At 49.8% G+C, this 27,816-nt stretch overlaps 1 protein-coding gene across 1 annotated transcript; it reads left to right on the top strand.

Moving 5' to 3' along the window:
• The first annotated feature begins 21 nt into the window (after window positions 1-21).
• On the top strand, window positions 22-27,127 carry TGM4 (transglutaminase 4). The gene is made up of 16 exons (XM_052694229.1): window positions 22-117; window positions 4,231-4,377; window positions 15,547-15,735; window positions 20,492-20,671; window positions 20,756-20,862; window positions 21,038-21,167; window positions 21,506-21,624; window positions 22,822-22,929; window positions 23,358-23,532; window positions 24,040-24,178; window positions 24,416-24,519; window positions 24,779-25,030; window positions 25,241-25,597; window positions 25,990-26,159; window positions 26,320-26,456; window positions 26,776-27,127. The coding sequence occupies exons 3-16, from the start codon at window positions 15,726-15,728 to the stop codon at window positions 26,915-26,917; spliced, it is 2,130 nt and encodes a 709-aa protein (XP_052550189.1). The 5' UTR covers window positions 22-117; window positions 4,231-4,377; window positions 15,547-15,725; the 3' UTR covers window positions 26,918-27,127.
• The last annotated feature ends 689 nt before the right edge of the window (window positions 27,128-27,816 follow it).

The raw sequence follows: 27,816 nt of genomic DNA, 5'->3' as shown, positions 1-27,816 counted from the left end.
ATGCGGCCGGGCGGCGCGGCGCTGGCCGCGGGGCTGCTGGGGGCGGCGGCCGCGGGCGCGGCGAAGCTGGCGCTGGGGGCGCGGGCACTGCGCGGCGGGGAGGCGGCCGGAGGCTGGGTAAGGAGGGAGGGAGGGAGCGAGCCGGGGCGGGGAAGCGGCAGCACTGAGTTACCGGCTGCGGCCTCTGCCGGCCGCGGAGTTCGCATCTGATGGAGAAGTGCGTGCGGGCCCTTCCTCGTGCTCCGGCGGGTACCGCTTTGCTCTTGCAGCCCGTGGAGATGTGCGAAACGTTTGGGGTATGGGGAGATGCTGAGCTCTGCGGGCATCTGGAAAACGTAGCAGGAGTTTCCGTGTGTCTACGAGTGGTCGGAAGGAGAATGAACATTCCGAATCCTGGTGCTCTCTCTGATTGCCCCCCAAAAGATTCTGCTCTGCGCTGACCAAAAAGTAAAGCACGGAGTGTCAGCAGCTCCTAATGTGCGAGTAACTGCGAGCTGGGACTGCTCACATGGGGAGGGGAGGCTCGTAGGGGTCTCATCCACATCCATAAACCCTGCCCTCTCCTGGCACAGCTCCATTCTCTTGTGTCTGATCGCTGTCACACAGAGCAGAGCTCAGCGCTGCCCTCCGCTCCCTGTGAGGAGCTGCAGCCGCCATGATGCCTCCCCTCAGCTCCTCTGCTCTGCGCTGAGCAAACACAGGACTGCAGCCGCTCCTCGTATCCTTGCCCTTCAGACTCTTTCCCATCTTGGTAGCCATCCATCTTTGTAGCCCTCCTTTGGACGCCCACATAGTTCTATATCCATTTTAGATTGTGTTGCCCAGAACTGCACTCAGTGCTGCAGGTGAGGCCACAGAGCACAGTGGGACGAATTTCCCTCTCCCAGCTGGCACTATGGGCCTGGTGTGCCCCAGGTCCAACTCCAGGCTGGACGAGGAGAACTCCAGAGGCAGAACTCCAGAGCTCATTCGTGCTCAATTCTGTCATTATGATTTGTTTTTCTGAACACATTGGCTCCTCCACTTGCTTTTCAGGTCCATTTGAGTGATTATTGTGAACTAAATTAATCAGTTTAGCCTTAAAACATAGGTTTGAAGCAAATGCCGATGTTCCCAGAGCTTACACATTACAGGACCTGCAGGACCATAAACACATAAACATTTTCAGAGGGCTCACTGTTTGACTCCTGTGCACTTGCTATGAAGGCATTTCTGCAGAGCTGCCGCATAGGATTGAAGTTTGAGTTTTGCATTTGTGGAAGAACTACAGAAATCTACAAATGCACCTAAAAAAGCTGCTATTTGTATAGTGTAGAATGTAGCAGATGTTAGAAGTGTACTGATGCTTCTGAGAGGTGGTGACAGAGCTTCAGGATGCTCAGTAGCAGCACAGAGACAGATCTCTAGGGCAGACGGATGTGTGCTGGCCCCACCTGAGAACGACCTCACTTGTGGGGTCATTTTGCCTGAAGAAAGCCTTTTCTTTACTTTCCCCACTCTCCCGCCAACCTCCTTCTAAATTTGCTTCTGCCACTTCAGCAGTGGTTCTGGATTATCTGAAATGTACACTCACTTAATCTCTTCTTAGAAAAGCAATCAGAACAGTAATCTTTGACTCACTGGGCTGGCACTGTTGAGCCCTTTGCAGGGAAGGAATTACACCTCTGTCCTTCCTTGTGGGGAGCATCCGGGGATGTTCCCATCTCTGCACTGCATGCTATTGCCATGACTGCTCTTCTGCCTGAGATGCAGAAGGACTCAGCCTCTCTGAAAAACCTTCCTCTGGACACGTGCCACCTCCAGAGCATGCTACAGCTGAGTTCTGAGCTTCTGCAGTAGAAGTTCAGCAGTGGAGTTTTATTGAAGACAGCCAGCATCCTTCTAAGTCTGGTAGGCTCATCGAGTAACATGGGTCAGGCAGCACCTGCAAAGGTCTCTAGTCCAGCCCCAGCAGGGCTGGCTGATGGCTCATGGCTTTCTCCAGTCAAGCTTGGAACACCTCCAAGGTTACAGAACCCACAGCCTCTGCTTCAGTGCTTCTGTTTTCCCTTGTGTTGTATCAACATTTCCCCTTTCCTAACCCATGCTTGCTGCCCCTTTTCATATCCCAATGTAACTCACTGAAGAGCCTGGCTCCATCACCTTGGCTACACCACCATCTTCTTGGTGGGTAGCTGGAGACAGTATGAGATCTTTTTATCCCTGGATGCATTCAAGGCCAGGCTGGATGTGGCTCTGGGCAGCCTGGTCTAGTGGTTGCAACCCTGCCTGTGGCAGGGAGGTTGAAACTAGGTGATAATTCTGGTCCAGTTCAACCCAGGCCATTCTCTGATTCTGTGATTCTATCTTTAGGCCCTTTCTCCTCACAGTCTACACTGATAGGGTCTTTTTGATACAGAGAAGAATATGCTGAATTTTTATAAAACATGGAGATATTTTTCTTATCTTCCAAATGTGCCTGACCTCTAGCAGCCTACATGGATATACTGAGCTGCCCCGGCCAAGGCAAAATGTGCTTTAATCCAGGCAGAGGGAGAGGCCCAGAATAAGAAGCTATCTGAAAGGCAACCCCATCCCACAATGAGCCGTGACATAGCAGCAGATTTCTTCCTCGAAGGACTGGTGTGTTTGGACCTGGCTGACCCTGTGATCCCTGTCAGCAAGGTTTGCCAGGGCGTTGATGTGTTGGTGTAAAGGGCCTCGCACCGCAAAGCATTGCACAGGTGGGAATTGTTTGGGAATGTTCGCCATTGCCGTGATAAAGTTGGAGGACTTTGCTACCGATGGGGCAAAAGGAGGCCAAACACGTGAACTCTGTGGGATTGGGGTTAGCCTTGGAGACTTTGTGCCAGCCATCAAGCAGCGGTTTGTTTTGATGATAGAAGGAAAGGATGCCATCCAAAGGGATCTTGCTGTTAGAGCAGGTTCAGAGGAGAGCCATAAAGATGATCAGAGGGCTGTAGCACCTCTCCTGCAAAGACAGGCAGAGGAAGCTGGGCTTGTTCAGTATGGAGAAAGAAGGCTGCATGGAGACTTCACTGTGGCCTTCCACTATTTAAAGGGAGATTATAAACAGAAGAGAAGTGAACTTTTTACATGGGTAGATAGTAATAGAAAGAGAGGGAATGGTTTTATGCTGAAGGAGGGGATTTAGATTAGGTGTCAGGGAAGTATTTTCACTGAGAGGATGGTGAGGGACTGGTACTGCCTTCCCTTACAGATTGTGGATGTCCCATCTCCAGAGGCGTTCAAGGCCAGGCTAGTTGGGAATCTAGTCAGCCTGATCTAGTAGGTGATGGCCCTGCCCGGGCAGGGGATTGGAACTGAACAATCTTTGAATTCCCTTCCAACCCAAGCCATTCTTTGGTTCTATGATTTATGGCCTTTCCCTTTAAGTTTCTGCTCCTTTAACAGCCTCCCTGGCTGGTGTTTGTTAGTTTCTTCTGAGCAGGAGGTGGTTGGAGGCCCCAGGGGTCAGTTGGCAGAAGGAAGGCGCAGTGCTGCTGTTCATGAGAGGCAGGCTGGATTTGTGGGTGGCTTCATGCCTACAGCTTTTGCACCTTAAGGGCTGATCTCACAACGGCCTTCTATTGACTGAGAGAGGCAATGGGATGTGAAGATGTTATCACTGTGGGCTGAGCAAAGTCTTGCTTTTCCTCACCTTCGTGGACTCCCTGAGTGTTTATAGGAGTTATTCTGCCTGTGACATCATCCCTTGTGGCCTTCACATCACCTTCTCAACACTGAGAGGCTAGGAAATGGGCCACAGCAGCTGGAACAGAGGATATTGGGTAGACTGCCTAAAGGCTTTTTAGGCAAAGCTGTGAACTTACACAGTGCTGACATGTCAGCTGCATTCCAATCTGACAGGGAAAAATAAGACCCTTTTCCATATGTCTGGTGATGGAAAGGCACTTCACTGCATGGTGTGTGCACCAAGTTGTGAGGCCAGAAGCTTTCTGGACTTTGGCAGCTGCTGTACCCTGTCCCAGCACTTCTGAGCTTGTACTTGAGGCTGGATTCATGTTAAGATGCCTCAGAGCCATGCTCCATCCAGGGCTATTTTCTTGTTTCAGTTGCCTTCTGTGATGTAATATATTCATCTTCATGTGTTACCTACTATAACTCAGTTTCAAGCCCATGCTACTCTGGTTTCAAAGTGTTCACGTTATAGTAAGGCTTAATAAGCAGTCAGTGAAAATAATCAGTTCTTTCCCTTTTGTCCCACAGCTGCCAATTCTACTTCGTGTGGGCTGTATTGGCTTGGTGTGTGTCTGCAATGCAGTCATGTGGACAGTCTTTGCAAAAGCCCTGCGACTGTCCTCCTCCTCGGCCTCTGCTTCTGTGACCACAACAGCCTCCAACTTCATCTCTTCGGTGAGTACATTCATTCCCAAGGTGCTGAAGCCTAGAGGAGCACCGTGATGCTATGTGAAGGGAGGCATAGGTACCCCTCTGCAGACAGCAGTGAAATAATTGTGTCAGCTCACAGCTGTTCCTCACGCAGAGGCTGTAGGATTTTCTGCATGATGTGGGAGGAAGAGCATTACTGCCACGTGCCATACCTTGGAGCAGCTGTAAGGTGTTCTTTCTAATTGCCAGTGAGAGTTGGGGCTGGGAGTGTTTGCTTTGTTTTGGTTTAGCTAAAGCAAAACCTCACTTTTGACAGATCAAAGCCACCTCTTAGTGAGAGCACAAGCACTTTTGGCCCACGGGCATGCTTGCATTTCACTCTCACAAGCCATTAATCTTCTTTCTATGCTCCAGCCCTTCTCATCCAGCTCACAGTCTTGTCCAAAATGCTCTCAAGTAAGTGGAGCTGTGTTTTTACTGACTGGAGTGGAGACTTGGTTCCTGAGAGGTGCTGGGAAGACAGCAAAGCATGCTTGCAGCTGCTGAAATCCTGTTGGGGAGCTCCATCTGGCTGTGCTTCCCAGCTGACTGCTAAACAAGGTTATCTCCAGCATCATCGTCATCCGTATGTTGGTGATGATCCCACCAGGAGTTATCTCTAGCAAGTTCTGCTGGGCTGCTGAAGCAGCCCTAGAGAGGAGCTGGCAGTGCAGAAGGCTTTAAGGTGGTTCAGCTCCGCAAAGCTTTGTCTTTCTCTTTTCCTCCAGGCCATCCTGGGCAAGCTTGTCTTTGGGGAGACGTGGACACCACTGTGGTGGGTTGGCCTCACTGTGACGCTCTGTGGCCTCATGCTGCTGCACACTGCTGCACCCCAGCCAACACTGCACATGGTGGAGAAGAAGGGGTTGTGACATCTCTCTCCATTTCCAGCTTGGATAATGCTTCAGTAGTGCTGCTGCCAGGTCCCAACCAGGTCCTCACACCATGCACTCTCTCATTCCGTGCCAGAGCCTACTGAGTGCCGTCAGACCTGCCCAGCTCCCTTGCATGTTTCTCCATCAATTTGCAAAGTCATGCGTATTGCGTTTTCCATGGTTGGCCAGAGCAACCATTCCGTGTGCCTGGTGGAGGTGTGGGAACAGTGACAACTTGAGGGAGAGCTGATCAGTCTGAGTCAGTTGTCTGGAAACCAGAGCCAGAGCTTATCAGCCACCCCTCCTCTTCACACCCTGCGCTGATGGAGCCTTCCCAGTGCCAGGACGGGAGGGAGAAAGTAAACATAGTGGCTGTGGAAGGTGACCATACATTGGTACTTTTCCATGAGAGGAACCATCCCAAAATGAAAAAGAAAGCAGAACTGGGCACTGAAGGTTGTGGATGTTTCTGCCCTGCTGGTGGTGATTTTCCTTGCTGCCTCTTGCAGAGGCCCCATGCTTGCTCCAGGTTCCTATTGTCTGGAACGTGGTGGAGCATTACATTAATTCCTTTGGCTGCCTCTATCACACACACTTTTGACTTGCCATCTACGTCTGTTGCCTGTAATTCCCAGTTTCCCATTCCTGACATGTTGCTCACTGTAAGGGGTTGCTTTTTCATTTAAACTCTTAACCAGCACTGATTTTTTTATCACTATTTCTGGTTTGTGTATGTCATGCTGTAATACGGGAAGAACACCACGTCATCAGTCAGCCCTCTTCATTATGTCTGTGATGAACACTCATCACTTGAGCTGACAATTGCTTTAAGTAAAAATGTTTTTTCTCAGGCAACATTTTTTTCCACTCCTGAAAGATGCTATTTTCCATTTGTGCAATGTAATTAAGTAGATCAGTGGTTCCCTCTCGTGCTACGTTTTGGGTCAGTCATTACTCTTCGTTGCCAGAATGAGATGCCTGCCAGTATGTTACATGTGCAAGAATCATCATTTACAAGGTGTTGGTTTCTTTCCCCCGCCTGCACACGCTTGTTTTCTGTGGTAATTTTTGATTGCAATCCTAATAAAGAATCATAATGATGCCTAAAAATGTATGCATCATGCTGGTGATACCATTTGTTTGCTCTGGGCTTGCCAAGTTGTGTCTTCTTGTAACTGCAGAAAGTGAGTCATAGTCATGGCATGTGCAGAAAAGCCAAGGACACGTTTGTGTGAGCCTCATTATCAGGACCTGTCATGTTTGTATTAGCTGGCAGATCAGCTCCGTGCCCAACAGGATTGTAAAAATAGACTTGTAGGTGGAAATGCCACTGGAGTTGGATTTGTGCCTTTTCCTTCTTGATATCAGATGGCTACAAAGTCGCTGTCCCCTTGCTGCTTCAGGGGAGAGCCCTCGCTCCTGGTGCTTGCCATCCGTGTCCTGAGAGGCCACTTTGCTTTTCCCCCTTACTGTGCTCCTAAGTCTTTTCCTCAAAGAAAGCAGCATTGGTGGGAAAGGGGACAGAGTGCTCCCAATGCCTATTCCTCATAAATGTGGAGAGGGCTTTTTGGAGGCCAGCAAGGACAGATTGAGTGATATATGTCCGTTGGCCTTGGAAGCAGTAAGGGACAGACAGAGGAGGAGGTGTTTCTTGCTTGATTAGGCTGGCTGATAACTGGCGATGGATTGGTTTGAATTGGCTTAATTCACATGTGCTAGACAAGCAGGCAAACACTGGCCAGCTCTGTCTGACACAGGATCTGCTGAGCTGCCAGTGAGCTGCCATGACTCAGGGCATTAGAAAGGAAGTTGCTGCAGTCAGTGGCTGAAACAGCAGCAAGCCTGGGGCAGCCCCTGCTCCTGCACACTTGAACCCCTCAGAGGGAGCAGAAAACAGCTGCTAGGAGCTAAGACCCATCATCATCCCTTGTCTGTCTGCAGAGCCAACAACCAAGAACTGTGCATTTTCAAGCCTATGAAATCTCGTTAGACTTTCACATGTGACTGAGAAATAACAAAGGCTACAAGCCTAGTTTGTTTACCCCGGTGCGTTGCTTTGAGGCATGACCAGTCAGCTGTAAGCCTCCATGCAAGTGGCTGGAGAAAGACCAGACTGGCAGTGATTGAGATGTCTGGTCTGTGGATAGCCACAGTGCCCACAGCGCTGTGCCATGCTTCCAACCTTGTGCCTTGCTCTTTGCCCTTGGCTCAATGTGCACAAAATCTCCAAAGCAAAATGTAGAATTTCCTTCCAGGTTCTGAGAAGAACTTAGCTCTTTTCTCACCTGGCATTGCCATGGGTAAGGACTTCTACCAGATGAGCATCAAGCTCACTTCTAAGTCCAGTGCCAGAGTGCAGGAACAAGAAGTTTATCCATTCCGATCACTTTTTGAGCTCGTTGGTTAGTTTGATTGTTGCTGCCCCTCCTTTTTTATAGTTCAAAACTGCCATTTATTTCAGAATCTCAGTTGCGTGCCAAGGTCTAGGAGATGTTCGTACACAGAAAGCTTGGGCAACATTTTCCTCCGTGATACTTTTAAGACAGTAGAAGACAAACTAGGACTGTGAAAACGTTGTCCAAAACTTCATAAATATTACAAGCTGGAAGTGGAAACCAAGTTTTTAGTTCCAAGAGCTGTGGGAGGGAAAGATTGCTGAGCAGGGCACATTGGTGGTGGAATTCCTCTCTTTTATGTAAGCAGGGCTTGGTGGAGCCTGTCAGCACAGGGCCAGGGCTGCAATTGCTGCGTGATCAAATGCTGCTTCTTGTAAATAGTTTGTGTGTGGACCTGAGGTGCACCTGAGGTGATCACAAAAAGCAGTGTTGTCATTTTCAAATGTGTCTTAGAATCATAGAATCACCAAGGTTGGAAAAGACCTCCAAGATAATCCAGTCCAACCACCCACCTACCCCTAGTATTTCCCCACTAAGCCACGTCCCTGAGCGTATCTTGAACACCTTTCCGGGCAGCCCATTCCTCTATCCAAACCTCAGTGGCTGAAATTTTCTATGTACAGATATTTTAAATCACACACAGTAAGAGGGATGTGAGACTAACACGCAAATGTGGTAGACATTGTGAGGTGGCTGAAAATCATGACCAAACATACAACCTTGGCTTACAAGGCCAGAAGGTGGGTTGTCCGTATGCTGAAAGTACAGCAGAGCATGAGGCTTCTGCACACTTGAGCTCAAGTATTTATGGAGAGGATTATCCAGTACACATCTCCCCAAAAACGCACTTGTGTTTGCACATCTCTTAGGCACTGATGGCAGTGAGTCTTTCCCGCACCTTTCCCTCACTGTCAAGCCGATTTATAAGCATCCTGGTGATCAGATTCTTCTGAAGCAGGGCTCTGCCGTGTCATGCTTCAAACAATAGAACAATCAGGTGCGTGGTGAACAGCAGGATTCATGACAATGCTCACAAAGATTGAAGTATTCTTGAGTTAATTGTGGGAAATGTTTGAAAATACTATTGTACGAGGAAGGTCTGAGAGTATTATATTCTAAGATAAATAATGTCCTGTATACCTTCACAGGGAACAAAACCAGCTGAAATGGTACTTGCAGTTGAACCTTACAGCGTCGTTTGACTTGACTGGGTAAAGGACTATACGTAAAATATGAGAAGTGTCCCTATTGTCATTGACAATGAGTCATTTACTTGAAAGATTTGTACAACAGCCCAGTCACAGTGTTTATCAAGATAGCTCAGTGACAGTGTTTATCAAGACAGCTTACAGGATATTATGTTTACAAGGGTGGTAAGTGGTAGATGTGAGTCTGTTGAATATGCTCGGTAGATTGTTCTGCAGTCTGGTGTATAAAAAATTCCATCTAACACAATTCAGTCCTCATGTGACCCTCCAGAGACCTTTAGCGCTGATGGCATTGCAGAATTGCAGTGCAACACCGTAAATTGTTATAGTACATTTTTCAAGAAAGAAAGTCTGAATGATTCAGAACAGAAGAGTAATGCCATGGGACTGAACTTGACTGACACCTAAAAAAACAGCGTGGTCCTGAGGAAAAATGAAATATTTGAGACTGAAGTACATGTTCTAACTTTGAAAAGACAACTGTTAGGCCAGGTGTTTCAGCATTCTTTCTAAGGTATTTTTGTTTCTAGATCTTTTGGCACTGAAAACGCATCATCATGTTATCTGTAATATCTGAAATGGGCTCCTGAGCTGTTGGCAGGGTGGGCACTGTCTTGATGGTGCTTGAAGGAAAGGTACAAAGGCGGTGGAACCGGGCTCCTCTCTAGCAGACATTATTAGAAGAGGCAATAGGCACAGGTTGTGCCTTGAGAGTTCCAAGATGGCATTCAGGAAAAAAACATTTCACCGGGAGTTGAGTTGCCCAGATGGCTGCTTCTTCGTTACAGAGATTTTCAATGCTCAACTGGACAAAACCTCAACTGACCCAGTCTAGTACTGGTGACCTCCCACTTTGGGGAGGAAGTTGGACTTTCTGTGACCCGGGAACAGATTTCATGGGTAACACCACATATACTGGAATTTGTTTGCCTCCGCATTTGGCAGTTCCCATTAAGTGCTGCTGTGTTACGGAAAGGAGGTTCCTCTTTGAGGTACCATACAGACCTAGGCTACCAGGGGTGTGATAGCTAACCACAGAAACCGTCACAGACACTTGGGTATGCATTCATGGCTTGAAGAGAGACACACTGTTATCAAAGGAAAAGGGCCCTACTGCATGGCTGCTGATAGCGCGAGTTGCCAAAGCACCTGGAGTCCACAGTTACAGGCAGCACCACAATATCCAGCCACAACACTTGGCACGTGCAGGACAATTGCTCTGAGCAGCAGCTCCCAGGAGCACTGCATGCCCTTGAAGTCCCATGAAATTGTCAGTGCTGGGTTAGTGAGCACCGGGGAGCTCCTGGGGCAGATGTTGCACTGGCCTTGCAGGGGCTTTGCTACACCTTGCAGAGATGAGGCCACTGCGATGGAAATAAGGAGGAGGGCAGTCAGCTGGGTGCAGCAGGTGGTACCAGCACTGTTTGGAAGAAACGTGTACACCTTCACCCCGAAACCATCACTCAGTGTTCCCTGGTTCATACCGTGGTTTCTTCCTAGCTATGGGAATTGGGATGAAGCTTGGGTATGTTGAACATGACACCTGCTCACCTCCTCTGAGAAAGGAGCAGCTGGTTCTTTTGGGTCTGCATCAAGAGATAAGCATTGAGCAATTCTGCTTGGCGCCATGGCCTGCTCTCAGTGCGTGTGCACGTCCTGAACATCAGCCAGGGTTTCTTGTAAATTACAGCAATGCTAGGAGCAGCGAGCCGTGCCCCCAGGGAAAATAAGTCATTACAAATTCCACGTTTTATGCTGCCGAGTGAGATGTTTGAAGTGACTCGATCCCTTCAGGACATTCCCAAGTTAGGCAACAGGCAGGCACGGCTGTCAGGAACCAGTGCTGCAGGAAGATGCTTCCTAAGAAATCCTAATGGGCCTGGAGCTGTTCCAGCTGCCTATCCGAGTGAGAGCTTCTTGAGCTGCTGTGAAGGGCTATGACCTGGATCTTGCAAAGAGGGGTGAATGGGAGCGTGCTGCCTCAGCAGCTTCTCATGGCAAACAGCTGCAGGTCCCCAGACACAAAACCCACGGTGCTGTGCCCGTCCATGCAGCCACACGTGTTGTGGGCATCCCCACAGGGACAGACAGGAAGCGGCTGTGCCGCCCCTGCAGGAAGAAATGTCACTTGAAGAAGCTGGCAGGCCAGTTTCTGTTTTCTCAGTCAGACATGTGCAGCCAAACACATATCCTGTAGGTGGGAAGGCATTCAGTCAGTATTTTCCTTGTTCTCTGAAACTGTTTTAAATATATGGATAAACTATTTATCGCTGAGTCAATATTTATGCTGTTGATTTCCTTGCCCTTACCATTTATTTTTTCTATAACCTTCTTCTGCTCCTTTTTCCTCGTGCCTTTTCATATTGTTTGCTGTAGGTGTAGGCCGTGGATGTGTGTCCACACTGCAATCAGTCAGCGTGGCCACACATGCACCCTGGGAGCTGGTTCAGGGCTCTAGGGTGGAGTAATGGCCCTGCGGTGGCTGCACCCGCCCCACTGAACCCTTTCCAAGGATGTCCTGCATGCTGTGGCCGCTTGCAGGCCTTCCTGGGGTGCAAGGTTTTCTCTGTGTCCCAGGTCTGCCGATGGAGAGGAGCTGTGAGGAGCAGGTCTGCGGGTTAGGATGGGAAAGGGGCCAGCGGTGTCTTGCAACAAGAGGTTGAGAAGGCCATGACTTGCACTTGCCAGTTGCCCACCGTCTCCTCTACCACAAGGACGGGGGCCACAAGCAAAGCTGAAGCAGCTTCCTCCTTGCATGGAACAGAACTCAATCTGGGGGCCCCTGTCCCACGTCACAGCAAGTGCTGACGATTTACTTGGGTTAAAAAAGGAATCATTTCACAAAAGAGGAAGCTGCTGCCTGGAAGAAGCAGAGGTATTTTCATCAATTCTTGCACATAATTTTATAAAGAAGCATCTTGCGAACAAGTAGTACTTTGACCTGAACCATTTTAGTCAGAAAAGTAATGCAATCCTTTCAGTCCTGCAAGGTGACTATTTTGGTGCTTCCTGTGATTTTACAAGAGTTAAAGGTCACACTGCACAATTCTGACATCCCAGGGTCTATTTCTATGCAGGGTTGCCCCATATGCTGCGGCTGCCCTTGCCTCTTGCAACTCAGCCACAGAAAGGTCTTCAAAAATAACAGAAGAGTTATGTTAGCACTGTGTCACTCTGGCTTACTGTTAAAGCAGCTCTTTTCCTTCAGAGCTACGCAAGAGGTTTTTGCCTGAGGAAGGATTACAAGACCATAAACTGATGTGTGGGATGTGTGTAGCTTTGGTCTCCATTTGAGGCAAAAAGCCTTCTTTGCCTCTGAGGGGTGCTGGGTTGGGTACAGAGACTGTTTTCATTCCTACTGGAATGAATGCCCAAAACTTGGCACCCAAACCCATAACATTAGGTCCAAACATTCCTTAATGGGTAAATCAGAACGAAACAACGGAGTTTCCATTGCAAGCTTATTGGTATCTATTACGTCTTAGTATTTGCTAATGAGAAACTCATTATGAATGAGCTGTGGCCAGATGCCTTGGAAATGGTTACGGTCTGGGCTTGGCCATCTCGCATCAAGCCCTGGCGTCCGATCGGCTGCCACAAGTCAGCTCACGTCAGGTTAGGGGAGAATCTGCCTGCCTGGGAGGACAGGATGCCCGCAGGGCGTAGCCAACAGGCCACTGTCATGGCCTGTGCTGAAAGGGCATGAGTGAGGAGTGATGGGATCAGAGCTCCCTCGAGAGTAACAAGCAGCGAGAGCACATCAGGTTCCTTACGTGTAGATGTATCTCACCATGAAGAAATCCCTAAAGACAGAGAAGACTGTGCCGATTTTGATCTGCGTTTGAGTTTGAGAGTTGCTCTGGATGCAGGAAATTAAAAAAAGACACAATGGGAGCAACTCAAATGCTTGAACAGTGAAAAAAAACGTAGGTCTGGTGTCACTGTTACAGAAGGCAACGTCTCCCTAACTAGACCAGTAATTGACTAAAACTGCAAGCTTCTTGTTCCTGCATGGCATCAGTACCTGTGGGAATGCTCTGGAAGTTTGCCTTACTCTCGTCATTTTGATACACAAAATAAACAAAACCTGGGACAAAGAGCAAGCTTGTAAATAGGGGAGCAGCCACTGGGGAATTCTAGTTTTGTTTGTTTGCATTGTGTTGCATTTTGTGTCAGCTAATAAGTTGACTTAACCTTTCTGCAGGTAAGTGCAGATAAGGCTAATAGCCTCTGGTGTCTGATTTTGCAAGCTGGAACAGAACTGTGGGAGCTTAAGCTTTGCTGCAGCGATAAGTAACAGGCTGGTGATTGCCAGGGGAAAAAAAGATCATGTCCTGCTTCTGTTAATTAGAAGAGCACATTAGCTTTTTCATAAGCCTGATTGAAGTGATTAACTGTTGCAACTGTTTGGGGAAAAAAAATAAGGAGGCCTGTGGTCTTTAACAGCAAGAAACAGAGATGGGAAAAAGCCACAGCACAGGACCACAGCCCTCTGCCCGCTCCATCCAGCAAGGGCAGGAGGGAAGTGGTGGCAAGAAGGACGGAGATGACCTGCTGACAACATGGAACAAGTAAATGCCATGTAGTTGAAAAACATTCCTACAATCCCTTTTCTCAGAGCTTGCCAATGGCTCTCCCAGAGTGTATTGCACTTAATAACAGCCGTTTCTGGTGAAGCAAGCTGGTACGAGGTGGGGGAGGATGCTCTCTTGCCGGAGCGTTGCATGCTGCTCCAAATTTAGTGCTGTTGATTTGAGATGATAACAAAGCACAGAAGAAGGTAACGGGAGCAGGGAAGACCAGCAGCTGCACAAAGTGAAAACAGAAATGAAAGCCCCTGTGTGCTGGTGTAAACCAAGAAGTCCTGGAGACAGTGTAAAGGTCAGCTGTCTTCAAAGACAAAGGTTCGTTGAAGGGCAGAACTCACACCCACCTGATTTCAGCAGTCTTTCCTTGAACTCTGAGGCTCAGAGGATCAGAACGTGCATCTTGTTGAAATCAGCCTTTTGCAAAACCCTACGGAACTAGAATACACACCCTGCCTGGACTGACCCTCCAGTGCATACCGATGTAATTCCTTTTTCAGGAGCAAAGCGTTACTGACATCAGCCCCTTCCTGTTTGCAAAAATCTGTAGTTTTTGCTGTAAGACTACTGTGCCAAGACAATGGAAGCTGCCTTCAACCAAACACAGAATGACGTCTATGGCAGGCTGAGACCAGATTAGAAAGCTACTGTCAGTGACTTCAGATTAAGTGGATTTTAGTTGTTGCTACAACCAAATGGAAACCAGCAACATAGGTTGTAAATGTTCAGATCGCACGTACTATTGGTTGTGTTATTGCGTTGACATTCCATGCATACTTTACTTCATCCCATCCTAGTTCTAAACAAAAGTGTCTTCCACCCTCTAGGATGAAAGAAGCACAGAATGAAGGCAATGCTGAAAGGTGAACCGGAGTTGCATTGCTTTTTCAATAGTGAAGCATTCGAGAGGCAGCACAGTGTCTGGCTCTGAAGGGTGGGTGATGCTGTGTGTAACACTGCCAGCTCAGATGTTCATAGAGATGTCCTGTGAGATTAGGAATGCGTGCTGAACCCTCCGTGCCCCGTGATGCACCTTGTCATGCTCTCAAGTGGGGACATCTCACTTGCTCCTGAAGCAAGCAGGAACATGCTTGGAGGGTGGAATCTGCTAACTTGGCACCGAATGGACAGGTCCTCCTAAAGCAAATACCTCGCTACCCGAATTGATGGGGAAAATTTGGTGCCTTTGAAAGCTTCATAGAGAGGCAGAGTCAGAATATCCCAAGTTAGAAGGGATATGTAAGGATAATTGAGTCCAACTTCTGGCTCCACACAGAACCGCACAAAAATCAGACCATGTGACTGAGAGCTGAATCCTATGCTGGTGGTCAAAGCACTCTGCAGCACTCAGCATTGGCTGCTGCCGCATAGGGGAGCACTGGAGGGCTGAGGCTGCTCCCACTGCTGAGCTGCTCCTTCACTTTGGAGTATCTGAGGGAACATTTTCATCTCTCTCTGCCCCTGGCCACCGTGCCCGTGTCTCCGATGACCCGTGCCATTTGTTGTGCCCTCAATGGGATGCCCTCCTCTCTCCCCCTTTGGTTACCCCAGGACAAGGAGGCAATGGGGCTCATGGGGTCCAGCAAATCCTGGGCAGACTCTCTTCACCCAGTGATGGCTCCTGGTCCATCCACCACATTTCTTGTTCCTTCTGGACTTAGTCTTGATCTCTTCTTCCCACCCACTTTCTCCTCCAGCCTCCACCCAACCCCACAGGTAAGGGGCTTTGCCACAGGTGGGAGCACTGTTAGCTCACAGCACTGGATATTTCTGTCCCAAACCTCATGACAAAAATCCTGTTAAATTCAAAGAACATTGTACCGTTCCTCATGGGAAACTTAATTTCTGAAGAACATTTGTGAGCTGCTTCTTGAAGTCAGCCCAGTCCCAGTGGCCTGGATATTAGGGCACGAGTGCATTCTCATTACTCATCTAATCCATGATTTACTATTTGTCAGTGAAGGGTCTGTCCAGTTGTCATCAGATTGTGCAAATTTACCTTCCACGTGAGGCGGGATTTAAGTTTCGCTGTTCTCCAGGGGCTGACTATGTGCAGAGGGAGTTGTAGTCATTTTTTTTTCTTCTGCAGGAACTTCCTTTCTTTAAACACCACCCCTTGGCAATGGACCTGCTGACACCTCAGAGCAGGAGAGATAAAAAGGGCAGCCCTGTTCCTGCTGCAAGCACACAGGCAAGGGCAGAGGCTACTCGGGAGCTCAGAAGCCACCAGCATCGCATTCTCCTCTGGTCACACCACCGTCAGGAGCCATGAATCAAGGTACTGATGAGCTTTATGATAACTTGCGGTATATTTGCGGCTTGGCAGGGCTCTGTGGTGAGGACTGGGGCTCAAGAACACTGTGAGTGGGACTCGGAGGGAAAGCATCTGGCTGCTGCTGGGGAAGTGCTGCTTTTGGAGTCAGACTGTTCAGGTGGTTTTGAGAGCTCAATGAACATGGCTGGAAGGCGCAACTCAGTGCTCATTGCTTTCCTTCAACCTGTAGAAATCTGGCTCTGCCAATGGTAATGGGCAAGAAGTGTGTTTTTTAGAATCTCACTGGGCTAAGCTGAAAGGAATTTCTTTCATCCTGCTTGACTGTGCAGAGTATTGCTCTTTAGGGATGGCTGACACCACCTGTCAGAAGTTGCAATGTGGACGAGAGGGATTTATGTGGCTTACCCTATTGTCAGCAGAACCTGCACTGGCCCAGTGAGGTGCCTGAGTCACTCCTGCAGTGGCTGCAGCTGCTGGGGCCACCCCAAGCCCTGGGCTTGGTGTGTAGCTGGGCAGCAGGGCAGCAGGGGCGGCTGGTGCCAAAGGGACAGCTGGCAGCAAAGTTGGCTGTCCAGTGCTGCCCAGGGGAGGCTCAGGTTGGATATTAGGACAGATTTCTTCTCCAAAAGAGTAGTGATGCAGTGGCACAGGCTGCCCAGGGAGGTGGTGCAGTCACTGTCCCTGGAGGTGCTCAAGAACCGTGTGGATGTGGCACCAATCTTAATGATTCTATGAATCTATGATTTCATACCTCTGTACCTTGTATGTGGATGAGCTGGAATTTCCTTGCCAGCCTCAGGCAGCAACATCTTTACCCTGAGATGAGTGCTCTCTCAAGGTTGGGTAAGGATGGTAAGTAAATGCAGGTCTCTAAATGTTGTTCCTTCTTGCAGCCAGACCATATAATTCCCACTGCACTTCCTCCCTGGGAAGCCCTTATCCCACTGAAGCTGGGCTGGCTATAAACACACTGCTCTACAACATGATTTTTTAAACCTCATGACTTATGGATGGGGCTGTAAGGATGAGGGGCTGTGGGTCAGCCTGTAACACCTCTGTAACAGATAAATCATGGAACTAGGAGAAAAATACATCTGTATATTTATGTAGTTCAGAGCATTCATCCACTATAAACCATTAATTCTCATGTTTACAAGCCTGCAGGCAATGCAAAGAAGGCAGCCTAAGGGTGGAGATGCTTCCAAAAGATAGGGGATGCCTCCAGCTGGTTTCATGGCATTCCTCAGAACAAACAGCTGTGTCAGCTGGACCACAGATCACCAGGAATCACTGATTTCTCAGAAATCAGTGCAGGGAGGTCAGCATGCAGCCCTGGGCAGGCACAGCTCCTCAACTTGAGACTTGGCACAGTCAGGGAATGCTTCAAAAAAATAATTAACAATTACCTGCGTTATTTTCTCTCTGCATCCTCAGTATCAACGATAGTCAGCAAAAAAAAATATTCTGAGATGAAAATCATAGAATCACAGAATGATTTGGGTTGGAAGGGACCTTAAAACTCACCCAAACCCAACCTCCTGCCATGGGCAGGGCAACCACCCACCAGAGCAGGCTGCCCAGGGCCCCATCCAACCTGCCATTGAGAACCTCCAGGAATGGGGCACCACAGCTTCTCTGGGCAGCTGTGACAGGGCCTCACCACCCTCTGAGTTTCTTCCTAGTATCTAACCTAAATCTCCCTTCTTTAAGTTTAAAGGCATTCTCCTTGTCCACTATCAGATGGTGTAGAAAGTTGGTTCCTCATCTGTTTCTAAGTTCCCTTTAAGTACTTGAAGACCACAATGAGGTCTCCCCAGAGCCTTCTCTAAGCTAAACAAGCCCACTTCCCTCAGCCTTTCCTCATAGGAGAGGTGCTCCAGCCCTCTGATCATCCTAGTGGCCCTCCTCTGGACCTGCTCCAACAGCTGAAATGTCTTTCCTGAGCACAGGCTCACCAGAGCTTCCCAAAGGAGCAAGGGCAAGCAGCTCTGGTGGCTGGAGATTGGTTTGTTCCTTCAGCAAAGGGTTGAACAATTCCTGCTGAAATTTTTGGTGTCCTGCATACCCTGTTGTGCAAAATATCAGCCCTAGATTGATAGTGGCAAGGAGCAAGCAAACAAAAAGCACTCCAAAAGGCAGCCAGTGGATGAAAGGTGATAGTTAATTTTGTCTGTTTACCATACTTCTGATAATTCTTACACAGCTGTGACAAATGGGGTTTATTGAGTAAATAGGAGGGAATGCAGGGAGGCAGTAACACGGTGCAGCTCACTGGGCAATCACTTTGGTTTGCTCAGAGCTGTACTCGTTGTGCAGCAATTGCAGCCTAGATCGAGGTGGGGTGTCAGGATCCAGCCCTGCTCACAGCCTCTCTCACGTGGAGCCGTGTCTGCAGCAGCCACCGGCACATCTCAGCCTCCCTGGTGCGAGGGCTGCCTCCCAGTGATGCTCACCTTGGCACTGCTGGCGGTGCCATATAAAACTGTCAAGGCATTTTGTGACCTAATCCCTTAACCCCTCCTACCTTTGACTCCTTTATTTCTAAGTGATCCCAGTTTTCATATTTCGTGACTCGCCCACCTCTTTATCTGAATCACTGGTGAGCCAAACGCTTGCTTAGTGTTGCTACTCCCTGCTGTTTGCACAGCACTTAGCTCTGAAGAGGCTCATGGGCAGAGACAGGACACGGTTTGACACTTCAGAGGAGCCATGGCCGTGTCCTGGCATGCTCTGGCTCTCTCTGTCCAACCTGAGCAGAGCCCCAGGCCCCCACCTTACTGGTGAGCAGAGGGGTCTTGCTCTGCACCTGCCAAGTTCAGCAGTTTGGAGGGCTGACTTTTGACACTTCTGGGTTACATCCGACTTGGCTAAGTGCCTGTGTCCCACAAGGGTCAATCACTGCTGTCAACCATTAACTGATAATCACATGAATTCAGTGCCAAGATAAGGCCAATAAAGTCTTTGATGTGAGAAAAAATCAACAGTTGGGGTTAATTTTTAAGTCACTGGTCCCGGCTGTTATTACTATGACTACTCCTACTACAATGACTGCTTCTGTCACTGTTATCATAGAATCATAGAATCATAGAATCACCAAGGTTGGAAAAGACCTAAAAGATCATCCAGTCCAACCGTTCACCTATTCCCAATAGCTCCCACTAAACCATGTCCCTCAACATAACATCCAGTCTTTCCTTGAACACCCCCAGGTTCGGTGACTCCACCACCTCCCTGGGCATCCGTTCCAGTGCCTGACCACCCTTTCTGAGAAGTAATACTTCCTCATGTCCAGCCTGAATCTCCCCTGCCGTAGCTTGAAACCATTCCCCCTGGTCCTATCACTGATGACACGAGAGAAGAGGCCGACCCCCAGCTCACTACAGCCTCCCTTCAGGAAGTTATAGAGAGCAATGAGGTCTCCCCTGAGCCTCCTCTTCTCCAGGCTGAACATTCCCAGCTCCTTCAGCCTCTCCTCATAAGCCCTGTGTTCCAGACCCCTCACCAGCTTTGTTGCCCTCCTTTGAACACGTTCCAGGGCCTCAATATCTTTCTTGCAGTGAGGGGCCCAAAACTGGACACAGCACTCGAGGTGCGGCCTCACCAGTGCTGAATACAGGGGAACAATCACCTCTCTGCTCCTGCTTGCAACACTGTTTCTGATGCCAGCCAGGATGCCATTGGCCTTCTTAGCCACCTGGGCACACTGTCTGTTCAGCCGAGCATCAATCAATACCCCCAGGTCCATTTCCTCTACGCCGTCCTCCAGCCACACCGCCCCAAGCCTGTAGCGTCGCCTGGGGTTGTTGTGGCCGAAGTGCAGGACCCGGCATTTGGCCTTGTTGAAACTCATCCCATTGGCTTCAGCCCAGCTCTCCAGCCTGTCCAGATCCCTCTGTAGGGCCTCGCTACCCCCAGGCAGATCCACACTTCCAGCCAATTTGGTGTCATCTGCGAATTTACTGAGGGTGCACTCGATGCCCTCATCGAGGTCATCAATAAAGATATTGAAGAGGACAGGCCCCAGCACCGACCCCTGGGGAACACCACTCACAACCGGTCGCCAGCTGGATTTGACTCCATTTACCACCACTCTCTGTGCCCGGCCCTCCAGCCAGCTCCTTACCCAGCCAAGAGTGCATCCATCCAAGCCTCTGGCTGCCAGCTTCTGCAGGAGAATGCTGTGGGAGACAGTGTCAAAATCACTGTTGCTTTAATTAATATCTGCAACAACAACCGTTTGTAGTGCTCAAAGATCCTTGCCCTTGGCTATACATGTATTTCTATAGCTGTTTATACACACATTGCCTATGCAAGGATAGCAAGGTAAGGAAGATGCATAGCTGCATGCAAGTGCCTGTGGCGTCATTGCCTTTGGCATCTGCTGCAGAGCAGCAAAAACAAAACTAAAAACAATACACAAATGTTGCTGTGCCAAGGCAGTGTTTGCTTTGTGGCGAGGCAAGTTGTGCCATAGCAGGATGGTCCCACCTGCTGCCAGCGTGACCCCTCTTGCCCCCAGCACCTGCACCATGATGTGGGGTGCTCCAGACCCAAAGGCAGGAGAAGTGGTATTGTTAAGTGGTATTGTTTTTTGCTGCTGAGCCATCTATTCCTTGCAGTGGTCCTTGAAAGCATTCTTGCTGGACCACCGGGTGCCCAGGTGTTTTCGTGACCCACAAAAGCTCTAGTAAGAGGAAAGCTGTCTTTACTGACCAATATATTTGTTCCTATCTCCCTCTCTCTGCAAATGATCTTTCAGACAGCGACCTGAAGGTCACCAACGTTGACTTCCTGAAGAGCCAGAACTCGGTGCAGCACCACACAGATGCGTACGACACCTCGAACCTGGTGGTGCGGCGTGGGCAGCCCTTCCTGCTGCAGCTGACCCTCAGCAGGGAGCTGCGAGCCGCCGACAAGCTGGCACTGCACTTCAGCATTGGTAAGCACTGCTCGGAGTGGGAGAGCACCGGGCACTGCACAGCCCCTCACAGCCCTGCAAACCCATGCAACTTGTTATTTCCAGGTGAAAAGCCAATGGAACCCACGGGGACCCTGATGTCACTGAACCCCAGGAGCACGAGGAATGTCAGCGGTTGGCAAATCTCCATCATCAAATCCAGTGGCACAGAGGTAGGGGAAAAACCACATAGCCCCTGTCCTGTGTTTCCTTAGCCCTACGGATTTCCTGTTCACCTCCCACTCCCCTACTGGGCACGCAGGATGAGCCCCATCCCTCTGCCCCACAGCACTGGTGCCACCACGGAGGGTTGGTCACGTCATGTCCCCTCTCCTTGTTGCCTCCCAGTGCATTCTGTCTGTCACCAGCGCACCCAATGCCGCTGTGGGAATATATGGCCTGATAGTGCAGACTGGCCCTAACATTTACAAGCCCGAGACGAACGCTGTCTACCTTCTGTTCAACCCTTGGTGTGAAGGTAAGGAAAGCAGACCAGCAAAGTGGATAATCAATACTGCTTTCAAGGACTTGACCTGGGAGCTTCTCCTCTCCCCCTTCCCATGTACATCCTTTCTTCTCTCCAAGTTGCTGCATCCCTATGAGTCAAGAGCAATGAGCCGGCTCCTCACTGGGGAGCCTCTAGGGCTTAAAATAAAGACTGGCCTTATAGGAACTCTCCCACAGTAGCAAGAGAAGTGTGAATGCCACACGGCCACCAAGCGGTGTGAGCGTTACAGACCACCAGCTGCCACGGTGTAGCTTTCCAGGAAAATCTTCCTATAGCAGGCAGCCGACATCTAAGTGTTTTTCTTCAAGGTGATATTGTCTTCCTGTCCAACGAGGCTGAGAGAAAGGAGTACGTGCTCAACGATACGGGCTACATCTATGTTGGGTCTGCCTTCGACATACACAGCAAACCCTGGAATTTTGGGCAGGTGAGGCACAGCTGTCCCCACAGCATCAATACCTCTCTTCATCCTTTCTCTGGTGTTAATTTAAATGAATCCACAAATAGATTAAGCACACAAGCAGCTTAAAGCACTTGAGTAATCCCCCAGTTTCACTGGGAAATCTCAGCTGCTTAAACTATCTGCTTAAGCAGATTCCCTAGCCGCGGACCAGAGCTCAGTGGCACATTTGCCATCGCATCACCAGACACCGGTGAATTCTTCAGAAACTGAGAACAGAGCATTTCTGACCAAATCTTCCTCTCTGGGATCCCCCTTGCTGGCCAGCTCAGCAGCGGGGGAGAGTGTGGATACATGATGACATCTGATTCTGTCCCCATTGCATCATTAATGCTGTTGCGATCTTTTATTTTTATCTTTTGGGGGTTCCTTTTTTTGCTCTATTTTGTTCTCCAAGTCTGCAATTTCAAACGGAGTAACGTAGAGGAACCCATCAAAAGTCCTCGTGGTGCTGCCTTTCCCACAGATGGGCATCGCCCATAGGACTGTGCCTGTCTTAGTATTTATTCTGCCATGAAGCAAGGGGAAGCGATGCTGATATTCTGCCAGGTTTCACTGTGTAGGATGCCCGACATCTCTCTGAGAAGGATCTGAGGCAGCTTTATCAGCACCTGCTAAGGAGGAATCTTTTGCCATAGTAATCTGCAATTCTGTATTTTTTTAACCAGAATCTATTTTATATATGTCAATAGCTTGAATATCTGTAACCCTCTCAAAATGTCGTTATTCATGTGAGCAATGTGCAAGGCTTCACAGAGGTGCTGTAGCTGAGTGAGGAGCGCTCGCAAGAGCAAGAAGTTTTTGGGCCAGGTTCTGGCTCTGCTTGTGAGATGCGTGACATAGGCTGGTCTCTCCCAAGGTGGGTTTTCATTTAAACTCTTCTTTGGAGAAAAAGGCTTTTGGAAGCTCCATAAGCTCCAGAATCACAGAATCATAGAATCACTGAGGTTGGGAAAGATCTTTAAGTCATCTAGTCCAACTAGCCACCTACTGCTAATACTGGCCATAGAGAAGAAGTAGGTTCATTCAATATCATAAAGAAAGGTCTGAAGGTAGGGCTAGTTTGGCAGTTTCCTCCACAAGAACCTAGATAGACCTCAAGGCAAATGAGCAAATCCTCTTTGAGTGATGTGTAAAAACGTCTCCTTTTTCTCTCCAAAACAGTTTGAGGAATCAATCCTGGATGCCTGCATGTACCTGCTGAATAAAAGCAAGCTCAAGATGAGCAGTAGAAGGGATCCCGTGGTTGTGTCCAGAGCCATGTCTGCTTTGGTACGGCACTCTCAGAGGACTGGTTTGCCCCTCCAGCTGTCCTTCCTGCTTCTTGCTTGCTTTTATTTCCCTGGGGATTAGAACGAATACAAAACTGCAGGAGAAGAGCTAAGGAGGCATTTTGGGTGGAAGGAAGAGGCAGGAGAAACGCAGCATCTCTCTGTTTCCAAAATGTGCCGCTGACCCAGCAGTTGTCCTTTAGTAGGAAGCTGGTGGCCAGACCCAATGTCGTGCTTCAGGGGCAGCTGCTGGTTGCACTGGGAGGCTTGCTGGGAGCAGTGGGGCCCAGGATGCTTGAAGACAGCCAGGCAGCATTCCAGGCAGGGAAGCCCCAGCTGGTGCCAGCAGCCTTGTAGAGCTGTGGAGCACCTTGGGAAGATGTGGGCCTCATTCCTGAAGTTGTCTCCTCTGTGTGTGCATGGACACAGGTGAATGCCAACGATGACAATGGTGTCGTGATGGGAAACTGGTCAGGGAAGTACGAGAACGGGACTTCCCCCATGGCATGGATTGGGAGCGTTGCAATTTTGCAGCAGTATTACAAAACGAAGAAGCCTGTCAATTATGGTCAATGTTGGGTCTTCTCAGGAGTCCTCACTACAGGTAAGGGGCAAAATCTTGTTTCTCTATCTGGTATCCTAATTACAGGGCTAGTAATCCAGGGAAACTTCTGCATGCCCTTTGATCCTGGTGTTTTCATTAAAGGCTTGAGGCACCTGTATGTGAGGAGAGGCTGAGGGAGCTGGGACTGCTGTAGCAAAGGCTGAAGGGTCTTATCCGTGTGTATAAATACCAAATGGGAGAGAGTGATGCACTGGGAGCCAAGCTCTGTTCAGCGGTGCCCAGCACTGGAACAAGAGGCCGTGGGCACAGTGTGGAGCACAGGAGCTCCCTCTGAGCACCGGGCAGCACTCTGTGCTGTGTGGGTGACAGTGCTGGCACAGGCTGCCCACAGGCCACGGGGTCTCCTCTTTGGGGATTTCCAAAACCCAATTGCACGCAGGCCTGGGCTCCTGCTCTGGGTGTTGCTGTTTTAACAGGGTTTGGGCCAAGTGACCCCAGTGATGCCCACCGGTGGTTTTGTAACCCAGTGTTCTGTTTGTGTTGCAGTCATGCGCTGCTTGGGGATCCCAGCCCGCAGTGTGAGCAACTTCAACTCGGCGCATGACACCGATGAGAACCTGAGGGTTGATGTCTACCTGAACGAGAAAGGAGAAAAGATGAAATGGTTGTCCTCTGACTCTGTCTGGTAGGGTTAACCATCCCTAATCCCTGTGACTCTGCATTTCCCAGCCCCGGCAGGCTTTTCTTTGAGAGTTTCCCTTTGCTTCAAGTTTGCTGCTGGGGAGAGAGAGACAGCCTAGGATCTCACAGGGCTGCACGCAAATCCCCTATTAAAGCTGCCCTTGAAGGAGCTAAGCAGAGGAGCTCACCACTCTTACCTACAACACCTCACTCCCTTTCTTTCCAACCTGAATGTACACAGGAACTTCCACGTGTGGAATGATGTCTGGATGAAGCGGAAGGACCTGCCATCAGGGTTTGATGGCTGGCAGGCAATCGACGCGACCCCTCAGGAGCAAAGTCTAGGTAGGATTTACCTGGAAGGGCTCTTCTGCAACTCCCATGGGAGGCAGGGATGTTTCGTATGGAGCTGTGGTCTCCAGCCAGCTGTGAGCTCCTGAGGCCAGCAATCTCACTCCTGCGGTGTGAGCCCAGGAAGCAGGGAACTGTGTTTCTTGGCAGGCTGGAAGCCAACCCTGCAGGGCACTGTGGGTGCATGCGTGTTTAAATGCACTATGTGTGCGTCATGTTTGGCACAGCAAATAGCATTGAATGTGCTTTGCAGGTATTTTCCAGTGTGGCCCGTGCCCAGTGAAGGCTGTCAAAGATGGAGACGTGTATTTGCCCTATGACAGCAAGTTTGTGTACGCGGAAGTGAACGCCGACAAGGTCTACTGGCGCGTCACGGAGGAGAACGGCAGGAACCAGTACACCAAGCTGGGCGTGGAGAGCCGGAGCATCGGCGCCAACATCAGCACCAAGGCCGTGGGGCAGAACAGGCGGGAGGACATCACTTGGGAGTACAAGTTCCCTGAAGGTGACTGCCCCCATCCTTCAAAGCAGAGTCCGAAGGCAGGCCCTGCTCCCAGCGGTAGCACAGACCACAGGGCTCTCGTGAGCTGAGGCTGAGGCAGTCGGTGTCCTGACAGCTTCTGCTCAGCAGCAGAAGAACAAATAAAGGGCAGGGAGGTGGCTCTGGGTGAGAGCGCTGAGATACAGGTCTGAGGCAGATTTTTTCCTTCATCAGGCTCTTTAGAGGAAAGAGCATCCATGAAGAGAGCCGTCTCTTACCTGCAGCCCTCAGGGATGACACCTCGTTCACGCTTTGCTGCAGTCCCCAAGGATGTGAGCCTAAGAAATGCGGGAGAGAAGGACGTGGTCCAAAATGAGGTGGTCCCCAAGTCTGGGGTCCAGCTGGAGATAACCAACGAAAAGCCTCTGTGTCCTGGTAATCCCATTGAGGTGGTCATCACCGTGAAGAGCACTGTGGCCGGGAGCTGGACTGTCGACCTTGCCAGCTCCTGCCAGCTGCAGTCCTACACTGGGAAAGTCCATGCCAATCTTGGATATATCAAGCAGACTGTCAAGGTGGAAGGCCAATCTGGTAGGCGTGGAAACTGTGATATGTTTTATAGGCTATTTACCCCCAGGGCTATCTGCTGCTTGCTCCATATCTTTGAGCAACCTAGGCTCAACACTGCCGATCCCCAGCAGCACGACTGCAGTGTGCCAAACAACACACTAACGAGCGATGAATACTTAACAGTATTTGCTCATTCCAAGCATGAGTCACCTTCCCAAAAATATACATCTATATCTTTGCTTCTAGTGCTTTCTGAGCCAGCACTTGCACGGGGGGGAGATGGGTATGCAGGGCAGGATGGCCTCAGCAAATATGCTTCACCCCGCATCCCGCCAGCATCACTTGGCACCGCCACCAGTGCTGCTTCTGCCACTGATGTGCTAAAGAGCCAGGTCACGCTTTCCGTCCCACAGAGGTGCGCGTCCCGCTGAAGATCATGCCCGATGATTACATGAAGGCACTGGCCACAGTGGATGATGAAGAGCACGTCCACGTCACTGCCATCGCTGAGATCCAGGGGACACCTGAGAAGCTCACCAAGGAGGTGTCTCTGAGCTTCGAGTACCCCCCCATCCAGGTCCAGGTGAGGCTGCACCCTTCCAGGCTTGGCTGGGGCTAGGGGACCCTATGTAAGAGTCCCAAAATTAGATGGGGGACTGAAGGAAACATTTCCCCTTGGCAGCACCTCCAGCACCTCTATCAGCTCTCTGATGCCCCGTGTTTATGTTTGCTTCGCTTTCCAGATGCCAGAAACGGCACAGCTGAACAAGGACTTCACCTGCGCCTTCATCTTCAAGAACAAGCTGAACATCCCCATGGACAACTGCAAGCTGATGGTGGAGGGCTTGGGCATATTTAAGATGGCAACGTTTGATGAAGGGTAAGACAAGGTTTTGAGCAATCCTGAGCCCCAGAGCTCTGGGCATGGAATAACATCCTTTCCTTGTCTGTTAATTCTCCTTGAGGAAGTGGTAGGAGACAGTGAGCGGTGCAGCTCTTCCACATACATGCTCAAGACAGGGCCTGGGGGCTACTACATGGGGTCCCAAACCCTGCTTGCTGCAATTTGGTTGCAGAAGGGCATAACCGTGCTAAATACATGCAGTGGCTTTTTCTTTAAGCAAAACTATGACAAATAGGCAGATGAGACCGGTGATGTGCAAGGAGCTCATGCTGGGACTGTTCTCCTTTCTCCCTAGGGATATACAGCCGGGCAGGATTATTAAGTCTGAAGTCATATGCACTCCAACAAGAGTAGGAGAGAAGAAGATCGTGGCCAGGCTGACCTCCAACCAGGTCAAAGACATTTCGGTGGAGAAGGGCATCATGGTCACCCACTAGGAACAGCACCACGGCAGTGGACAGAAGGGGACCCTGAACATGTGACAGCTGCGGGTCACTGCCACCACTCCTCTCCTTGACTGCGGAATAGGGCTTGATGAGCAAAGAACTACAATCCCATTAAGCAAAGGGAATTACACTGGTGTAAAGGCCACAGCTGCTTTGATTGTAGCTGACTGTGCTTCAATAAAGAGCGATAAAATCGACAAATTCACTGTGTGACTGATGTTTGTGCTGGGGCAGGGGCTGTTTTGCAGCCTCTGCAGTCTCATGAGGCTGCCCAGACCCCACTGCATTGGAGCTCAAGACACATTTTAAACATGTCTTTTCCTCTCTCTCCCCGCTGGCAAACATGCTGGCACTCTGTGATTTGCTTTAGGCAGCAAAAGGGGCAAACCTGGCACAGTCTCCCCAAACAGCGTTTTTCACGTATCTTCCTCCCCTCTTGCACCCTTCCTTAGTATTATTTTGGGTGGGGGTGTATGTTTTCAAAGTTCCACCATCATTCCAGCACTCTCCTGGAAGAACATCACCCCTTATCTGGCTCCGGCTGCCCAGAGAAGCTGTGGTGCCCCATCCCTGGAGGCACTCAAGGCCAGGTTGGATGGGCCCTTGGTGGCCCTGGGTGGCAGTCCTGCCCACGGCAGGGGGTTGACACTGAGTGGCATTAAGTCCCCTGCAGCCTGATTTTACTATATGAATCACAGAATGGTTTGGGTTGTGTGGGATGGGACCACTCAGGTCTAACCCCCTGCCAGAGACTGATATAAAGTCATAGAAGGATTTGGTTTGGAAGGGGCTTCAAAGATCACTTACCTCTACCCCCTTCCCGTGGGCAGGTTTGCTAACCAAGCACTCGGTCAGACTGCCCAGGGCAGAGTGGAGCACAGGGAACGGAG

The sequence above is a fragment of the Tympanuchus pallidicinctus genome, unplaced genomic scaffold (genome assembly GCF_026119805.1).
Source record: "Tympanuchus pallidicinctus isolate F22 unplaced genomic scaffold, pur_lepc_1.0 scaffold3, whole genome shotgun sequence".
Classification (NCBI taxonomy): domain Eukaryota; kingdom Metazoa; phylum Chordata; class Aves; order Galliformes; family Phasianidae; genus Tympanuchus; species Tympanuchus pallidicinctus.
This window is presented reverse-complemented; position numbering and strand designations above follow the sequence as displayed.

What these genes read in the sequence shown, in the direction of transcription:
- TGM4 (XM_052694229.1), top strand. An exon ending in CCAGAGCCATGTCTGCTTTG is followed by an intron (nt 22,930 to 23,357) that starts GTACGGCACTCT and finishes GCATGGACACAG; the next exon opens with GTGAATGCCAACGATGACAA. An exon ending in ACCCCCCCATCCAGGTCCAG is followed by an intron (nt 26,160 to 26,319) that starts GTGAGGCTGCAC and finishes TTCGCTTTCCAG; the next exon opens with ATGCCAGAAACGGCACAGCT.